The sequence below is a fragment of the Canis lupus genome, chromosome X, assembly GCF_011100685.1.
Source record: "Canis lupus familiaris isolate Mischka breed German Shepherd chromosome X, alternate assembly UU_Cfam_GSD_1.0, whole genome shotgun sequence".
Classification (NCBI taxonomy): Eukaryota; Metazoa; Chordata; class Mammalia; order Carnivora; family Canidae; genus Canis; species Canis lupus.
This window is the reverse complement of record NC_049260.1, coordinates 58,475,671-58,493,045: the sequence shown is the minus strand read 5'-3', so window position 1 is coordinate 58,493,045 and position 17,375 is coordinate 58,475,671. Positions and strand designations below refer to the sequence as shown.

General features: G+C 36.5%; 1 protein-coding gene across 6 annotated transcripts in view; it reads left to right on the top strand.

Annotated features, from left to right (window-relative positions):
- Positions 1-17,375, top strand: part of ABCB7 (ATP binding cassette subfamily B member 7) — a 164,542-nt gene that overhangs the window by 120,352 nt on the left and 26,815 nt on the right. For all 6 annotated transcript variants that reach the window (XM_038587746.1, XM_038587744.1, XM_038587745.1 and 3 more), the window contains 6 exons: positions 824-998; positions 1,951-2,108; positions 2,666-2,829; positions 2,986-3,115; positions 7,428-7,599; positions 10,235-10,338. In XM_038587746.1, the coding sequence (XP_038443674.1) occupies positions 824-998; positions 1,951-2,108; positions 2,666-2,829; positions 2,986-3,115; positions 7,428-7,599; positions 10,235-10,338 (903 nt within the window). The remainder of the gene's footprint in view (positions 1-823; positions 999-1,950; positions 2,109-2,665; positions 2,830-2,985; positions 3,116-7,427; positions 7,600-10,234; positions 10,339-17,375) is intronic.

Sequence of the window (17,375 nt, the reverse complement as noted above, 5' to 3'; positions counted from 1 at the left end):
AATTGTCCTTTCTACCTCCATTTTTGTATGGCAGCATCAGACTTTTACCTTCTGAATTAGCACCTTGATTTAGAATAAACACTAAGCTAAACAAACTGACATGTAAGTTCTTGACTCTGTCCCTCAGTGTACCTAGCATAGTGCTCATTTATGTGTTCATTTTTCATTTAACAAGTATTACTGAATGCCTTTTGTATCCAAAGCACTACACTAAGTCTTGTGATGGGGAAGGGTGATAAAAAACTATTAATATTTAATCCTTGCCCTCCCAGAATTAACTCCATAAACTGGGAGAATTTAAGTATGCAGGTGACTATACAAGAAGGCATAATGTAGTCGGGACAGTGAGATCTGTCAGTTCAGTCTCGGGGGATCAGGGAAAGGCTTTGTGAAAGAAGTGCCTTTAACAGCTTTTGTTTTTTTAAGATTTTTTTTTTAAGTAATCTCTACATCCAGTGTAGAGGCTTGAATTTAAAACCTTGAAATCAAGAGTCGTCTGTTCACCAACTAAGCCAGTCAGGCATCCCCCTTAACAGCTTTTTTAGATCTGGATTTAAATTAACCAGGCAAAAAAAATATAAATAAATTAATTAATTAACCAGGCATTCATCAAAATGAGATGAATTTTATGGACTTTTCGAAATACAGTTCATTATGGAAAAGTATAGGAGTACCATAGTCCAATGTATTGAAAGTCAGTTTTTTAAATGGAGTATACAGTATAGAGTTGTATGCATAACATAAAATCAGATGAAAAAGATACTAATCACTTAAGAGAATAAATTCTAATTGTACTTGTATGTAATTTTTATATATTTTGTAGTATTTTAATAATGAAAACTATGAAGCACAAAGATATGATAGATTTCTGAAGACATATGAGACTGCTTCATTGAAAAGTACCTCTACTCTGGCTATGTTGAACTTTGGTCAAAGTGCTATTTTCAGTGTTGGTTTAACGGCTATTATGGTGCTCGCCAGTCAGGGCATTGTAGCAGGTAATGGATCTGCAATTTTCACGTTTATAGATGTTTCACTTAATCTTTATAAATAAAGATTAATGAAAGGAATGTATATATTAGTCTTAGTTACAAAATATATTCAGTAAGATGCTTTAAGATCCTCTAACTTTTCTTTTTGTACGAGAATGTGTTTTCTTAATTGTATGATGTTTAACTTATTTTTGTTTGATACTACAAGTTTAGCACTAGTTAACTAATTAATTAGGACTACTATTTATACATTTTGTGGGGCTACATACTGACTCTTTCAGGAGTAACTTCTTTTTTTTAGCATCTAATATTTCTAATTTCACTTGTAGACCTGGAAAGCAATGTAATTAATTTAGTGTTTAGTCCAAAGGACCAAAATGCAAACATACTTTTTTTATAATTACTATTTACATTTTAATCTAGGAAGATTCATTTGCAGAACATTTCAAAAGTAAATAATGTCTCTGCCTCTTTTCTGTAACCTACCCACTCAGGATTTATTCATTTACTGTGACCTTAATACGTGGTTTATCATTCCCATTCATGATATCCATTTTCTCCATTTTTTTAATATATACTTTAAAAAAGTTTCTATTTCACATTACAAAGAAATTTGCCAGTGTCTTATGAAGAAGTGAAAGATTTTTAGCCATCCATTTCTATCTTCACTTAGACCATTATGTATATGTATATAGTATATATGTATGTAGTATAGTATGATCCTATATATATATATAGTATATGGGTGAACAGTTCCCATTCCACTTATATCAAGTTCCCTATATTCCTAAATCATGAATTAAAATGCCTTGAAATTTGAGTAGGCCTTAAGAGTTGCTGGTTATTTGCATTTTGTAGCATATTCCAGACTAATAGACTATAAACTCCTCTGTCTTAAGCTGGGAAAGTATATAACATCTAAAATACCTTTTTTCCCTTCTGCCAACTACATATTAAGGTACCCTTACCGTTGGAGATCTAGTAATGGTGAATGGACTGCTTTTTCAACTTTCATTACCCCTTAACTTTCTGGGAACTGTGTATAGAGAAACTAGACAAGCACTCATAGATATGAACACCTTGTTTACTCTACTCAAGGTAGACACTCGAATTAAAGTAAGTAATCTATTTAGTACCTTTTTAAAAGCATGTGAGCATCATCCCATTAATAGGATCATTGTCAGGGAATATTTACATCACCATTTCAGCAAACTGGTTTCCCTTGTGCAAGAATTAGAGCTATCATGTGTATTAAGAAGTTGTTACAGCTTTTACTTTCATGTTTAGAAACATTACAGTGTTAGTAAATATTATTCCTAAAAGCTAAATTTTGTTAAATTGAATTATTTGTACTTGGACTTGATTTACTTCTGCTAATAATGATATATGATGTGTGATTGCCTTTCCTCACATCCTCAGCTTCCTTACTACCCTGCCCACCATCCCTCTACCTGCCCCACAAAATTGCTCGAAACCAAAGCATTTAAGTGTTTTTGACCTTAGTGAAGAATGGAAAACAAATCTTTAAAAGCATGCTTGGAAGTGATCTAACTCTATTTATAAACCTCCTCTTTCCCCATTATTCTCCTTTTTCTCTCTGAATTAGAGAATTGTCTGCTTGACTGTACTCTACATGGTGTATAAAAGTGGCTTTTTTCCTTCTTCCCTACTAGGACAAAGCAATGGCATCTCCCATTCAGATCACACCACAGACAGCTTCGGTGGCCTTTGATAATGTGCATTTTGAATACATTGAGGGGCAGAAAGTCCTTAGTGGAATATCTTTTGAAGTCCCTGCAGGAAAGAAAGTGGCCATTGTAGGAGGTAGTGGGTCAGGGTGGGTAATTCAGTTATTTATAAAATTCTGCATCATTGATTGATGATTCCCAATGTAATATTTTTTCTTTACCATAATAAAATGATTATAATGGTTTAAAACATGTTCCCTAATGCCAGTAAGAGCTAAATAATCTTTCCTTGTCTCCAATTTCAGGAAAAGCACAATAGTAAGGCTGTTGTTCCGCTTCTATGAGCCTCAGAAGGGTAACATTTACCTTGCTGGTCAAAATATACAAGATGTGAGCCTGGAAAGCCTTCGGAGGGCAGTGGGAGTGGTACCTCAGGTATTTAAAAAAAAAAAACCCTATTTGGGGGAAGGTTTATTGGGTTGATAGATATTTTGTTAGAATAATTTGAATTCAGAGTCAATATAGGGGAGCCTGGGTAGTTCAGTCAGTTAAGCATCCTGAGATGGAGCCCTGCGATGGGCTCTGTGCTGGGCATAAAACTTGCTTGGGATTCTCTCTCTCCCTCTCTATCTGCCCGTCCCCACTCTGCTCATGTGTGTGCTCATTCTCTCTCTCTCTCTCTCTCTCTCTCTCTCCCTTTCTCTCTCTATTTTACATTTTTTCCTTCTTTTCTGCTATTATTTTTTTAAAGATTTTATTTATTCATGAAAGACACACACAGAGAGAGGCAGAGACACAGGCATAGGGAGAAGCAGGCTCCATGAAGGGAGCCCAACATGGGATTCGATCCCGGGACTCCAGGATCATGCGCTGGGCTGAAGGCAGGTGCTAAACCGCTGAGCTACCTAGGGATTCTCTCTCTCTCTCTCTCTCTCTCTCTCTCTCTCTCTCTCTCAAAAAAAAAAAAAAAACAGTCAATATATGCTAAGTAGGAAGCATTAGGCCCTACAGTCTAAATTCTGTTACCAAAAAGACTAAAAAAATGTGAATGGAAAATGTGCATGACGGAAAGATTTTTTTTTTTAAGTCTTAGAAAGCATAATATAAAGGAAAGAGCCCAGACTAAACTCAGATAGATATGGGTTCTTTTTTTTTTAATTTTTATTTATTTATGATAGTTACAGAGAGAGAGAGAGAGGCAGAGACACAGGCAGAGGGAGAAGCAGGCTCCATGCACCGGGAGCCCGATGCGGGATTCGATCCCGGGTCTCCAGAATCGCGCCCTGGGCCAAAGGCAGGCGCCAAACCGCTGCGCCACCCAGGGATCCCAGATATGGGTTCTAATCCCAACTCTAACCCTTATAAGTTGTGTTCTTGGTCCTCAGTTTCCTTGTCTTTAAAATAAGGATTAAAAAAAAATAATAAGGATACTAGCCATTTTTCTTATATGATAAAATTATTATCCTATATAGATTAGAGATAATATAAAGCACCAAGCACAATGTCCATCACAATTGCTCAGTAAATGAAAACTATTACTGTAATTTTGAAAGTTTTTGACACTGAAGCAGTATGGCTCTCTGCTTCCATGTTTGTATGCCTTGTTTACCACTGTCCTCTTTGTGCCAGCCACAGTGCCTGACTTGTAGTAAGTATTTAATAAGTATTTGTTGAATGACTTTAGAGGGGAAAATAAATTCAGAGCAAACTCTGAGAAGACAACAAGGATGCCTTATAGCATATGAATTTTTCTTATGCAAAAAGCCAATAGAGAGACCTGGGAACAAGTTGCAGGCTAGAATCTGAATTAAATTCCTGAGAGAACTGTAAGAAAGAGATCAGACAGGGATGTGTAATTTATAAAAGGTCCCCATATGAACTGAGACATGCCATTCTGCACTCCCTTTTTCACTAAGAATCCCAAATGTTAGTGTGCATGAATCACCTAGGGAGATTATTGAAATTCCAACTCTTTGACACACCTTAGTTCTGGCTTAGGAGGCTGTGTAGGGCCCAGGAACCTGCATTTTTTAATATGCCTCCTAGATTATTCTGATATAGATAATTCATAGACTCTGTTGAGAAATACTGACCTAAACTGTATATTAAGTGAACTGAATTTTGGATTTTTCTGTGTAGGGCTCGGTGTCCTCATCTATGCAACTAGATTCCTGTCATTCTCTTGGGCTATGTAACAGTTATTCTTTACCTTTTGAAAAATAAGACATTTGATTCACTAAGGGAAAAAATACATAGTTAATAAAGAAAAGATCCTAATCCTCACTGGAGGGTTTACCAATATAAATTAAATTAACAGTGGAATACCATTTTTTGCCTGTCAGCAAGATTTTAGAATTCATGACATCCATTTTGGGCAAGGCTGTGTGAAATGTCTAGTCTGTTGTTTGGCTAGTGGAAGTATACAGCTTTTCTGACAAGCATCTTGGCAATATATGTCAAGAGCCAGAAAAATATTGATACCCTTTATGCCAATAATTTTGCCTCTAGGAAGTTTTAGTAAGGAAGTAAACAGAGATGTGAACAGATTTTTACACGCAAAGATGTTCAGTACAGCATTATTTATAGTATCAGAAGTTGAAAACAATGTGAATATCCAACAATAAGTAGATGGTTAGATTTATCAACATAGGATCAAATGTCATACAGCCATTTATAGATATGCTGCTTGTAAAGAATATTGTCATAGAAAAATACTTAGATACAAAATGTAAAAAGAAAGCACACCTGGATGGCTCAGTGGTTGAGTGTCTGCCTTTGGCTCAGGTCATGATCCCGGGGTCATGGGATCGAGTCCCACAACAGGCTCCCTGCAAGGAGCCTGCTCCTCCCTCTGCCTATGTCTCTGCCTCTCTCTGTGTGTCTCTTATGAATAAATAAAATATTTTTAAAAAATGTGAAGAGGTGATACCATGTGAAGTATAACATCCAGGGCAGTCCGGGTGGCTCAGCGGTTTGGCGCTGCCTTCAGCCCAGGATGTGATCCTGGAGACCCAGGATCGAGTACCACATCGGGCTCCCTGCATGGAACCTGCTTCTCCCTCTGCCTGTGTCTCTGACTCTCTCTCTGTGTCTCTCATAAGTAGATTAATGGAATCTTAAATAAATAAATAAATAAATATAACGTCCCAATTTTATAATACTAAATGAATACATGTAACTAGAGAAGAAAGGAGAAATACACCAAAATGTTAATAGTTATTGCTACATGATAGGATTATGAATAATTTGATAAATTTTTATTTTACCATTTTTAAAGATTTTCAAAGTTTCCAGTTAGCATTTGTTAGCTCTTTTTTGAATATAAAATATTATTTTAAAAATAAGTATTTTCTCTTTATAGAACTTTAAGGTTATTGGGTTTAAGTACCATTTCAATGTAAGAACACTTTATATTAGTAGTTGATATAAAATGATTAAAATATTTTTTGAAGTAATATCTGAAACTCGAGCTGATTGTGTGGTAAAAGATCTTAATTAATTATCTTAGCTAATGTGAACTAATGGAGCCATTTTATTTAATCTAACTAACTGTTGCCTTTCAACCATTTAGAGACTAAAAGGAAAGTGGAGATGGATGTTTACTTTAAGTAAATTAGATTTAGTGTGCTATGTCAGAATAAGATGAAATGTCAAATGAATGCTTGTAGTGACCTTTCTCCAAAAAATATCTATAATGTATAAGTCCTTTGAGTCCTTTGTTTTCCATGTCCAATTAAAAAGCTTGTTTTCTGTGTCCAATTTAAAAGTTTCTGAGAAAAAAAAATAAAAAAATAAAAGCTTCTGAAAAACATGTAACATATGTAACCTCATTAGTAATTAGAGAAGTGCTAATTTAAACAAAAAGCACATTTTACCCCAAATGTAGCAACAGCTGAAACTTATTAATCTGCAGGGTTGCTGAGGATATGAGTGTCTGACACCCTTATACACTCTGGGTTGTAGTATGTATACTTTTGGAGCATTTTGGAAGACAATTGGGCAGTACTATCAAATGATAAATATATGCTTACATTTTAATTCATCAGTCTATTCCTAGGAATCTCTCTTCTTTTTTTTAATAAATTTATTTTTTATTGGTGTTCAATTTACCAACATACAGAATAACACCCAGTGCTCATCCCGTCAAGTGCCCCCCTCAGTGCCCGTCACCCATTCACCCCCACCCCCGCCCTCCTCCCCTTCCGCCACCCCTAGTTCGTTTCCCAGAGTTAGGAGTCTTTATGTTCTGTCTCCCTTTCCTAGGAATCTTTCTTATAGAAATATGCAAGTGCACAAAGTCCTATATACAATGATATTTTATTCCAACATTGTTTGTAGTAGCAAAAATTTGTAAACTACATTAATGTCTATTAGTAGAGAAATAAAAAAGCGAGGTAGGATTCTGTTACTGACATGAACAATTACTAGGGTATGTTAAATGAAAAGATCAATTTATCAAATTATATATATATATATATATATTATATACTATATATAACATGACCCCACTGTGTTGAAAAAAGCAAACTATATGGTATATAAATTCATCCAAAAAAGTCTGGACTGATAACTCAACAAATTGTTCATGGTGATTATAGTTGGGAAGGAAAATGGAATTGTAGGGATGAGGGGGGTGATAAAGGAGTTACCACATTTTATTCTTTATGCCTTTATGTCTTTACTAAGTTGTTTGAATTTTTTGTAATGAACATACATATATGTGTACATATATATAAATCTGCTTCAGGATGCTGTCCTATTCCATAATACTATTTACTACAACCTCTTATATGGAAACATCCATGCTTCACCTGAGGAGGTATATGCGGTGGCAAAATTAGCTGGACTCCATGATGCAATTCTTCGAATGCCACATGGATATGACACACAAGTAGGGGAACGAGGACTCAAACTTTCAGGTAATTAGAGATTTTAGATCTGCCCCCACTGTGTACTCCCTTCAAACTTTAATTTGTCAGAGCCATTGTCTAGAAAATGTAGTGACAGAGTATACACCGAGTGCTCATCTAGTCACTCTCAACAAGGTCAAGTCTCAGCCATTACTATAAATGATTCAACATGTTGGAAATAACTGTTCTCAAGTCATGCAGGTGTCTTTTTTTTCTCACATGCAACTGCAAACTATAAGTGCTTAATGGTAAATTACTAATACATGCTCAGGTCAGTGTTAATTTATCATCCATAATTTTAATATTAAAGGAAAGTCAGCATCATTATTCACCTGAGAAAGTAGTAAGAGTAGGGAAAAGTAATTTGATAGTAAATAGTATATCTCACCATATTTCCTAGATTGTTATGGGGTGCTTTCAATACTTTAGACTTCCTTATACTTGACTTTCATTACAGCCAATTTCATTTTCATGTCCCTGCTGGCTCAGTGGTCAAGTACATTTTGGGGCTGGTCCATTTCTATTTAAGTGTTTAATTATGAGATTGCTAGGTTTAATGATTATCCTACAATGCTTGAATCTTTTGGAGGAACAAGAAAAATGTATTTTCACCCAAAATTATTTGAATTCCAAAAGTATAATGATATCTATGCCTGAAAGTATTAATGTAACTCATATAAACACACTATATATCCTTTATATTTATTCTTCATTCTAGTTTAAGGAGGGATGGAAGTGAGGCAAAAAGAGAATGAAGAACACTACATGAATTTTAATGATTCCCCGTTCCTTTCATTACAAACTGACCATTTCATTACAAACTGGCTTTATTTATTCACAGGAATGATTAGGTACATACTGTGTACAAGCTAATATGCTAAATGATTTTAGAGTTAAAAAGATGAAGCATAAACAGACTTGCTGTCAAGGAATTTGCAGTCCATTAGAAAGTTTTCATCTAGATTTAGAAAATGTTAAGCAAAGATCATTTTTAAGTTAGTTTGGTTTATAATAGTTTTTTGATTATCACCTGGTAGTATAAGATGCTTGCATCATTCCAGTCCCCCTTTATACTTTACCACAGCTTTTAACAGGAGTAGTGTCCAGCTAACTAGATCACTCCTGGATGATTTGTCCATTTGGCTAATTCTAAAGATCTCCAGGTTTTCACATAATATAACATATATTTATAGGCCTCTCAACATATGACTCTGCCTCAAATAGCTATGCCACATGCCATTTTCCAATCATTTTTTCACCCTCTCTGCATGCCTTTGGGAGTAGGAATGGCTAAAGAAATTTTGTTCTTTCCTAATATCCATTGCCTTGGAGTTAGACCTCTCTAAATGAACAGCATTGTATTATTTAGCATCTATGCCAATATTTATGGTAGGGAACAAACAAATGTTTCTTCTCCAAGTTCCAAATTTCTATTGAATAGAATTGAAACTGGGCTGGATTCTACTTGAAATTTGGAGGCATGTTTAAACTAGTCCTTCCTCTGAGTATCTGCTTCTTTTAGGAGGTTTCTGCTGCTGAGTTGCTAGGTGGGTAAGGAGACAGTTCTGGCATGATGCTTGCTTTTGTAGGAGAATTTTGATCTTACTAAATGAGGAAGAGTGTGGATAGTATAAATACAAACTTACTAATATTAGATATAAGGAGCTCCCTTTACAAGTTGAAAATAATAATTGCAGAAAAAATAAAACTGAAACAATATCTGGTATACCAGATAATAAATAGGTGGTGCTTATTTCCTGAAGAGGTTACTGAAGCTGAAAATTACAAGTTTTTTTAGACATTAATAAATTAATTGAAAAAAAAGGTTAAAGGGGGCATATTCAGCAAAGCATCATTCTCTGTAGTTCTATGTAAGATTGATGACCTTAGACCTATAGGAGTCCCAGTGAGGAAAGAAAGATTGCTTTATTTTCACTAGAATATATTTAGGAACAAACATGGCCTTGGGTATTTTGTTAGGAAGAGCATTGAACTGGGAGTCCGGTCTGGTCCAGATTCCACTGGAAGTTGCTCTGTGATCTTGGGCAAATCACTAAACTTTTCTGGGCCTCTTTTTCCTTTCTGCTGTTCTAGAGACCCATAGCAAATAACCAAGATGAAATAGGTACCTAGTGTATACCTTTAACTTTGAAGAGTGCTGTGAAAATAGTATATGTCAAAAGAATTCTTGAGAAGAATACTGGCTGAATGGTACTTTTTTTAAGAAATAAATGTAGATATTTATAGTTTGTCATTGCCAGGTTTCAGATATTGAATTTTATTTGGCATTGTTGATTCTCTAATATTGAAATTTTCCTGAGATTGCTGTACATTGGGAAGTAATATAAAGTAACACATGTAATGAGCATATTCTTGGTGAGAGAAATAATTGTGGAATGGAAGCTGTTCTCCTCGTACTCTCAGCTGCCACAAAGTCAAAATCCAGAATTATATTCATATTCCAGGGTATATAATTTGTCAAAGGATATCATATACAAACTTAGACTCTTCTGAGTAAAATAAACAGTTGTCAGAGTAGACAGATATGTTGAAGGCATTACTTGGTGGTTATGATCAGTGGAAATACTAGAAACATGAAATGTGTTAATATTATACTTCTTTAAACTAAATATTTCTTTACCAGGAGGAGAAAAGCAAAGAGTAGCAATTGCAAGAGCCATTTTGAAGAACCCCCCAATCATTCTCTATGATGAAGCCACTTCATCATTAGATTCAATTACTGAAGAGGTAAATGATGATGAAATGCAATGCTCTTCAATTCTCGGTGCTTAACTTTTCTCCTTAGAAGTTTCAGTAAAATGGCTACATTCTTTTGTATTTTGAATGAAGTTCAGGAGGAGGTACTGTAGTGCAAAAAAACCTAGCCCTTTTTCCCCATATAGCAAGTGTTGTTAATAAGAATGCCAAAAAGCATTGAACTATCACATTGCTAAGTCCATTTGCAAAAGTGTCTCCTTTTAGAACCTTGTAAGTATTGTATTATTCTTGTATCTTGCAAAGATTATAAGAATTGCCTAATCTGACAAAGGAAAGATGTTTTAGTCTTTCTGCTATTGCCACTTAACACTCATGAAAATAGGTCATGTAAATGATAATGACACAATAAACACCAGAAAGCCTTTCACTTATCATGGAGCAACTCACTGAAGTTCAAGTCATGCACACAGCCTGTAGTGCTACTATAAATTTATATGCATTTCACAAAAAGTATTGTGGAACCTCAAGATGTCCTGATACTCAATGTCATGGTATAACTCAGGAACTACATTAGACTTCATAACAACATCTTTGCATTATATATAAATGTTTTAACAATAATTATAATTTCACGAATGGATCTCCTTAATCTACTACTGAAGATAAGCAGATATTATCAATCTCTTACCTCCATTCACCTACATTTTACTCATATATGGTGAAAAACTAGTGTTGAAGGATAGACTAAATTTCAGCATTACAGCAAAATATTTGCATATGTAGTTAAGTTTCAGGGCATATTATTCGATCTGCCTGCCATATGTTTAAAACAGTTTATTATCTAAGTGACTTGTTTACCATAAGGATTTGTTCTTTGTTTGTTTGTTTATTTATTTATGTATTTATTTATTATTGGTGATCAATTTGCCAACATATAGACTAACACCCAGTGCTCATCCCGTCAAGTGCCCCCCTCAGTGCCTGTCAGCCAGTCACCCCCACACCCCGCCCACCTCCCATTCCACCACCCCTTGTTCGTTTCCCAGAGTTAGGAGTCTCTCATGTTCTGTCTCCCTTTCTGATATTTCCCACTCATTTTTTCTCCTTTCCCCTTTATTCCCTTTCAATATTTTTTATATTCTCCAAATGAGAGACCATAAAATGTTTGTCCTTCTCCGATTGACTTATTTCACTCAGCATAATACCCTCCAAGTCCCTCCATGTCGAAGGAAATGGTGGGTATTTGTCATTTCTAACAGCTGAGTAATGTTCCATTGTATACATAGACCACATATTCTTTATCCATTCATCTTTCAGTGGACACCGAGGCTCCTTCCACAGTTGGGCTATTGTGGACATTGCTGCTATAAACATCAGGGTGCAGGTGTCCCGCTGTTTCATAGCATCTGTAACTTCGGGGTAAATCCCCAACAGTGCAATTGCTGGGTCGTAGGGCAGGTATATTTTGAACTCTTTGAGGAACCTCCACACCATTTTCCAGAGTGGCTGCACCATTTCACATTCCCACCAGCAGTGCAAGAGGGTTCCCCTTTCTCCACATCCTCTCCAACATTTGTTGTTTCTTGCCTCGTTAATTTTCCTCATTCTCACTCGTGTGAGGTGGTATCTCATTGTGCTTTTGATTTGTATCTCCCTGATGGCCAGTGATGCAGAGCATTTTCTCATGTGCTTCTTGGCCATGTCTGTGTCTTCTGTGAGATTTCTGTTCATGTCTTTTGCTCATTTCATGAATGGATTCTTTGTTTCTTTGCTGTTGAGTTTAATAAATTCTTTATAGATCTTGGATACTAGTCCTTTATCTGATAGGTCATTTGCAAATATCTTCTCCCATTCTGTAGGTTGTCTTTTAGTTTTGTTGACTGTCTCTTTTGCAGTGCAAAAGCTTCTTATCTTGATGAAGTCCCAATAGTTCATTTTTGCTTTTGTTTCTCTTGCCTTCATGGATGTATCTTGCAAGAACTTACTGTAACCAAGTTCAAAAAGGTTGTTGCCTGTTTTCTCCTCTAGGATTTTGATGGACTCTTGTCTCATATTTAGATCTTTCATCCATTTTGAGTTGATCATTGTGTATGGTGTAAGAGAATGGTATAGTTTCATTCTTCTGCATGTGGATGTCCAATTTTCCCAGCACCATTTATTGAAGAGACTGTCTTTTTTTCCAGTGGATAGTCTTTCCTGTTTTGTCTAATATTAGTTGACCATAAAGTTGAGGGTCCACTTCTGGATTCTCTATTCTGTTCCATTGATCTATGATTCTGTTTTTGTGCCAGTACCACACTGTCTTGATGACCACAGCCTTTTAGTACAACCTGAAATCTGGCATTGTGATGCCCTAGCTATGGTTTTCTTTTTCAATATTCCCCTGGCTATTCGGGGTCTTTTCTGATTCCATACAAATCTTAAGACAGTTTGTTCCAACTCTCTGAAGAAAGTCCATGGTATTTTGATAGGGATTGCATTGAACGTGTAAATTGCCCTGGGTAACATTGACATTTTCACAATATTAATTCTGCCAATCCATGAGCATGGAATATTTTTCCATCTCTGTGTCTTCCTCAATTTCTTTCAGAAGTGTTCTGTAGTTTTTAGGGTATAGATCCTTTACTTCTTTGGTTAGGTTTATTCCTAGGTATCTTATGCTTTTGGGTGCAGTTGTCAATGGGATTGACTCCTTAATTTCTCTTTCTTCAGTCTCATTGTTAGTGTATAGAAATGCCACTGACTTTTGGGCATTGATTTTTGTATCCTGCCATGCTACCAAATTGCTGTATGAGTTCTAGCAATATTGGGGTGGAGCCTTTTGGGTTTTCTATGTACAGTATCATGTCATCTGCGAGGAGGGAGAGTTTGACTTCTTCTTTGCCAATTTGAATGCCTTTAATGTCTTTTTATTGTCTGATTGCTGAGGCTAGGACTTCTAGTACTATGTTGAAAGCAGTGGTGAGAGTGGACATCCCTGTCTTGTTCCTGATCTTAGAGGAAAGGCTGCTAGTGTTTCCCCATTGAGAATGATATTTCCTGTGGGCCTTTCATAGATGGCTTTTAAGATGCTGAGGAATGTTCCCTCTATTTCTACACTTTCAAGAGTTTTGATCAGGAATGGATGCTATATTTTGTCAATGCTTTCTCTGCATCTATTGAGAGGATCATATGGTTCTTGTTTTTTCTCTTGCTGATATGATCAATCACATTGATTGTTTTACAAGTGTTGAACCAGCCTTGCATCCCAGTGATAAATCCCACTTGGTCATGGTGAATAATCTTCTTGATGTATTGTTGGATCCCATTGGCAAGTATCTTGTTGAGAATTTTTGCATCCATGTTCCTCAGGGATATTGTTCTATAATTCTCCTTTTTGGTGGGGTCTTTGTCTGGTTTTGGAATTAAGGTGATGCTGGCCTCATACAACGAGTTTGAGAGTATTTCATCCCTTTGTATCTTTCTGATCAGCTTTAGTAGAATAGGTGCGGTTTCTTCTTTAAACGTTTGATAGAATTCCCCAGGGAAGCCATCTGGCCTTTGACTTTGGTGTCTTGGGAGGTTTTTGATGACTGCTTCAAGTTCCTCCCTGGTTACTGGCCTGTACAGGTTTTCTATTTCTTCGTGTTCCAGTTTTGATAGTTTGTGATTTTCCAGGAATGCGTCCATTTCTTCTATTTTGCGTAATTTATTGGCGTATAGCTGTTCATAATATGTTTTTAAAATTGTTTGTATTCCCTTGGTGTTGGTAGTGATCTCTCCTTTCTCATTCTTGATTTTATTAATCTGAGTCTTCTCTTCTTTTTAATAAGGCTGGCTAATGGTTTATCTATCTTATTAATTCTTTCAAAGAACCAACTCCTGGTTTTGTAGATCTGTTCCACAGTTCTTCTGGTCTCGATTTCATTGAGTTCTGCTCGAATCTTTATTAACTCTCTTCTTCTGCTGGGTGTAGGATCTATTGGCTGTTTTTTTCTCCAGCTCCTGTAAGTGCAAGATTAGCTTTTGTGTTTCAATTCTTTCCAGTTTTTGGATGGATGCTTGTATTGCGATGTATTTCCCCCTCAGGACTGCGTTTGCTGTATCCCAAAGATTTTGAATGGTTGTATCTTCTTTCTCATTAGTTTCCATGAATCTTTTTTATTCTTCTCTCATTTCCTGGTTGACTCTTTCATCTTTTATCAGGATGGTCCTTAACCTCCACATGTTTGAAGTCCTTCCAAATTTCTTCTTGTGAATAAGTTCTAATTTCAAAGCCTTATGCTCTGAAAATATGGAGGGGGTGATCCCAATCTTTTGGTATCAGTTAAGACCTGATTTGTGACCCAGTATGTGGTCTGTTCTGGAGAAAGTTCCATGTGCACTTGAGAAGAACGTGTATTCAGTTGCGTTTTGACGTAAAGTTCTGTAGATATCTGTGAAATCCATCTGGTCCAGTGTATCATTTAAAGCTCTCGTTTCTTTGGAGATGTTGTGTTTAGAAGACCTATTGAGTGTAGAAAGTGCTAGATTGATGTCACCAAGTATAAGTGTATTATTATCTAAGTATGTCTTAACTTTGGTTATTTTTTTTAATTTTTTTTTAATTTTTATTTATTTATGATAGTCACAGAGAGAGAGAGGCAGAGACACAGGCAGAGGAAGAAGCAGGCTCCATGCACCGGGAGCCCGATGTGGGATTCGATCCCGGGTCTCCAGGATCACTCCCTAGGCCAAAGGCAGGCGCCAAACAGCTGTGCCACCCAGGGATCCCTTAACTTTGGTTATTAATTGATTGATATACTTGGCAGCTCCCACATTCGGGGCATAAATAGTGGTGATTGTTAAGTCCTCGTGTTGGATAGATCCTTTAAGTATGATATAGTGTCCCTCTTCATCTCTCACTACAGTCTTCGGGATAAACTTTAGTTTATCTGATATAACGATGGTACCCCTGCTTTCTTTTGAGGACCATTTGAATGGTAATTGGTTCTCCACCCTTTGATTTTCAGGCTGGAGGTGTCCTTATGTCTAAAATGAGTCTCTTGTAGACAGCAAATAGATGGGTCCTGCTTTTTTATCCAGTGTGATACCCTGCGCCTTTTGATGGGGTCATTAAGCCCATTCACGTTCATACTATTTAAAGATATGAATTTAGTGTCATCATGATACCTATTCAGTCCCCGTTTTTGTGGATTGTTCCCTTGGACTTCCTCTATTACAGAATCCCCCTTAATATTTCTTGCAGAGCTGGCTTCATGGTCTCATATTCTTTCAGTTTCTGCCTATCTTGGAACCTCTTTATCTCCCTTCTATTCTGAATGAGAGCCTTGCTGGATAAAGGATTCTTGGCTGCATGTTCTTCTCACTTATGACCCTGAATATATGCTGCCAGCCCTTTCTGGCCTGCCAGGTCTCTGTGGAGAGGTCTGCTGTTAACCTAATACTTCTCTCCATAAAAATTAGAGATTTCTTGTGTTTTGCTGCTTTAAGGATCTTCTCTTTATCTTTGGAATTTGCAAGCTTCACTATTAAATGTCAAGGTGTTCATCGGTTTTTATTGATTTTAGGGGCGGGTCTCTCTATTTCCTAGATCTAAATGCCTGTTTCACTTCCCAGATTAGGAAAGTTTTCAGCTATTATTTGTTTAAATACATATTCTGGACCTCTGTCCCTTTCAGCACCCTCAGGAACCCCAGTTAAACGTAAATTTTTCTTCCTGATGCTGTCATTTATTTCCCCTAATCTATCCTCATGATCTTTTAATTGTTTTTCTCTTTTTTTCTCATTTTCCCTCTTTGCCATCAACTTTTCTTCTGTGTCACTCAGTCGTTCTTCTACCTCGTTAACCCTCGTCGTTAGGACCTCTAGTTCGGATTGCATCTCATTTAATTGATTTTTAATTTCTACCTGATTAGATCTAAATTCTGCAGTCTCTTTAGTCCTTTATGCTTTTTTTAGATCCACCAGTAGCTTTATAATTGTGCTTCTGAATTGGCTTTCTGACATTGAATTGTAATCCAAATTTTGTAACTCTGTGGGAGAGAGGACTGTTTCTGATTCTTTCCTTTGAGGTGAGTGTTTCCTTCTATTCATTTTGCTCAGTGCAGAGTTGCCAGAAACACGTTGTATTGGGAAAATGAGAAAAAGAGAGAAGAGAAAGAAAAAAAGAAAAAGGAAAAAAAGAGAAGAAAAGAAAAGGAAAAAAATGGGGGGAAGCAAACAGAAAACAAAAAACAAGGGGGAGTATCCTCTGATTCTATGTACTGTAAATCCCTTAACTTCCCCTGGAACTTTCCAGTGCTGCTTGGTCAATAACTTGCTTTTTCCCTGTTCGTCTAGCTAGTCTTCTGGGGCAGGGGTCTGCTGTGCTGATTCTCAGGTATGAGCACTTGGGAGTGCTGCTTAGCCCGGATTTGTTATATTTAATGGGGTCCTTGGGGTGTCTGGGTGGCTCAGTTGGTTAAGTTTCCCATTTTTGATTTTGGCTCAGGTCATGATCTCAGGATTGTGAGATGAAGTCATGCATGAGGCCCTGCAGTGAACATGGAGCCTGCTTAAGATTTTCTCTCCTCCTTTCCTTCTGTCCCTTCCTCCTCTCTCTCCTATTCAGAGGCAGAATAGGAATCTGTTTACAATAACTTTATACTTAGAAATATATTGTCCACATTTACCAGGAATTAAAAGTCCTAACAGTCATTATTTGAATCCTGTAGCTTTATTATATCACAGAGCATAACCTATTAGGAGCTAATAAATAACTCCCCAAGGGAGTGAGTTACCAAAAGATTTGGTAAATTTTAAAAAGGCCCAGAACTCTTAGTAGGATGTCAGAGCTTAAGTTCTTGAGAATAAGGAAGATGAGTCCCCACAAACATCACAATTTTTCTTAGAATTGGCCCTGCCCTTAATTTTCCATCTGCTTTAGTCAAATAAAAGGTATTCCCTTCCTGGCTAGCCATCTACTCTTGTTAATTTTATTCCTTTAATAAATACGATGTTTAGAAGTATCTGTACGGAGCCATTGGGTGTATGCCCAACACCACACTGCTATTTCCATCCTGTAGCTATACTTAGACCCAGGTTTC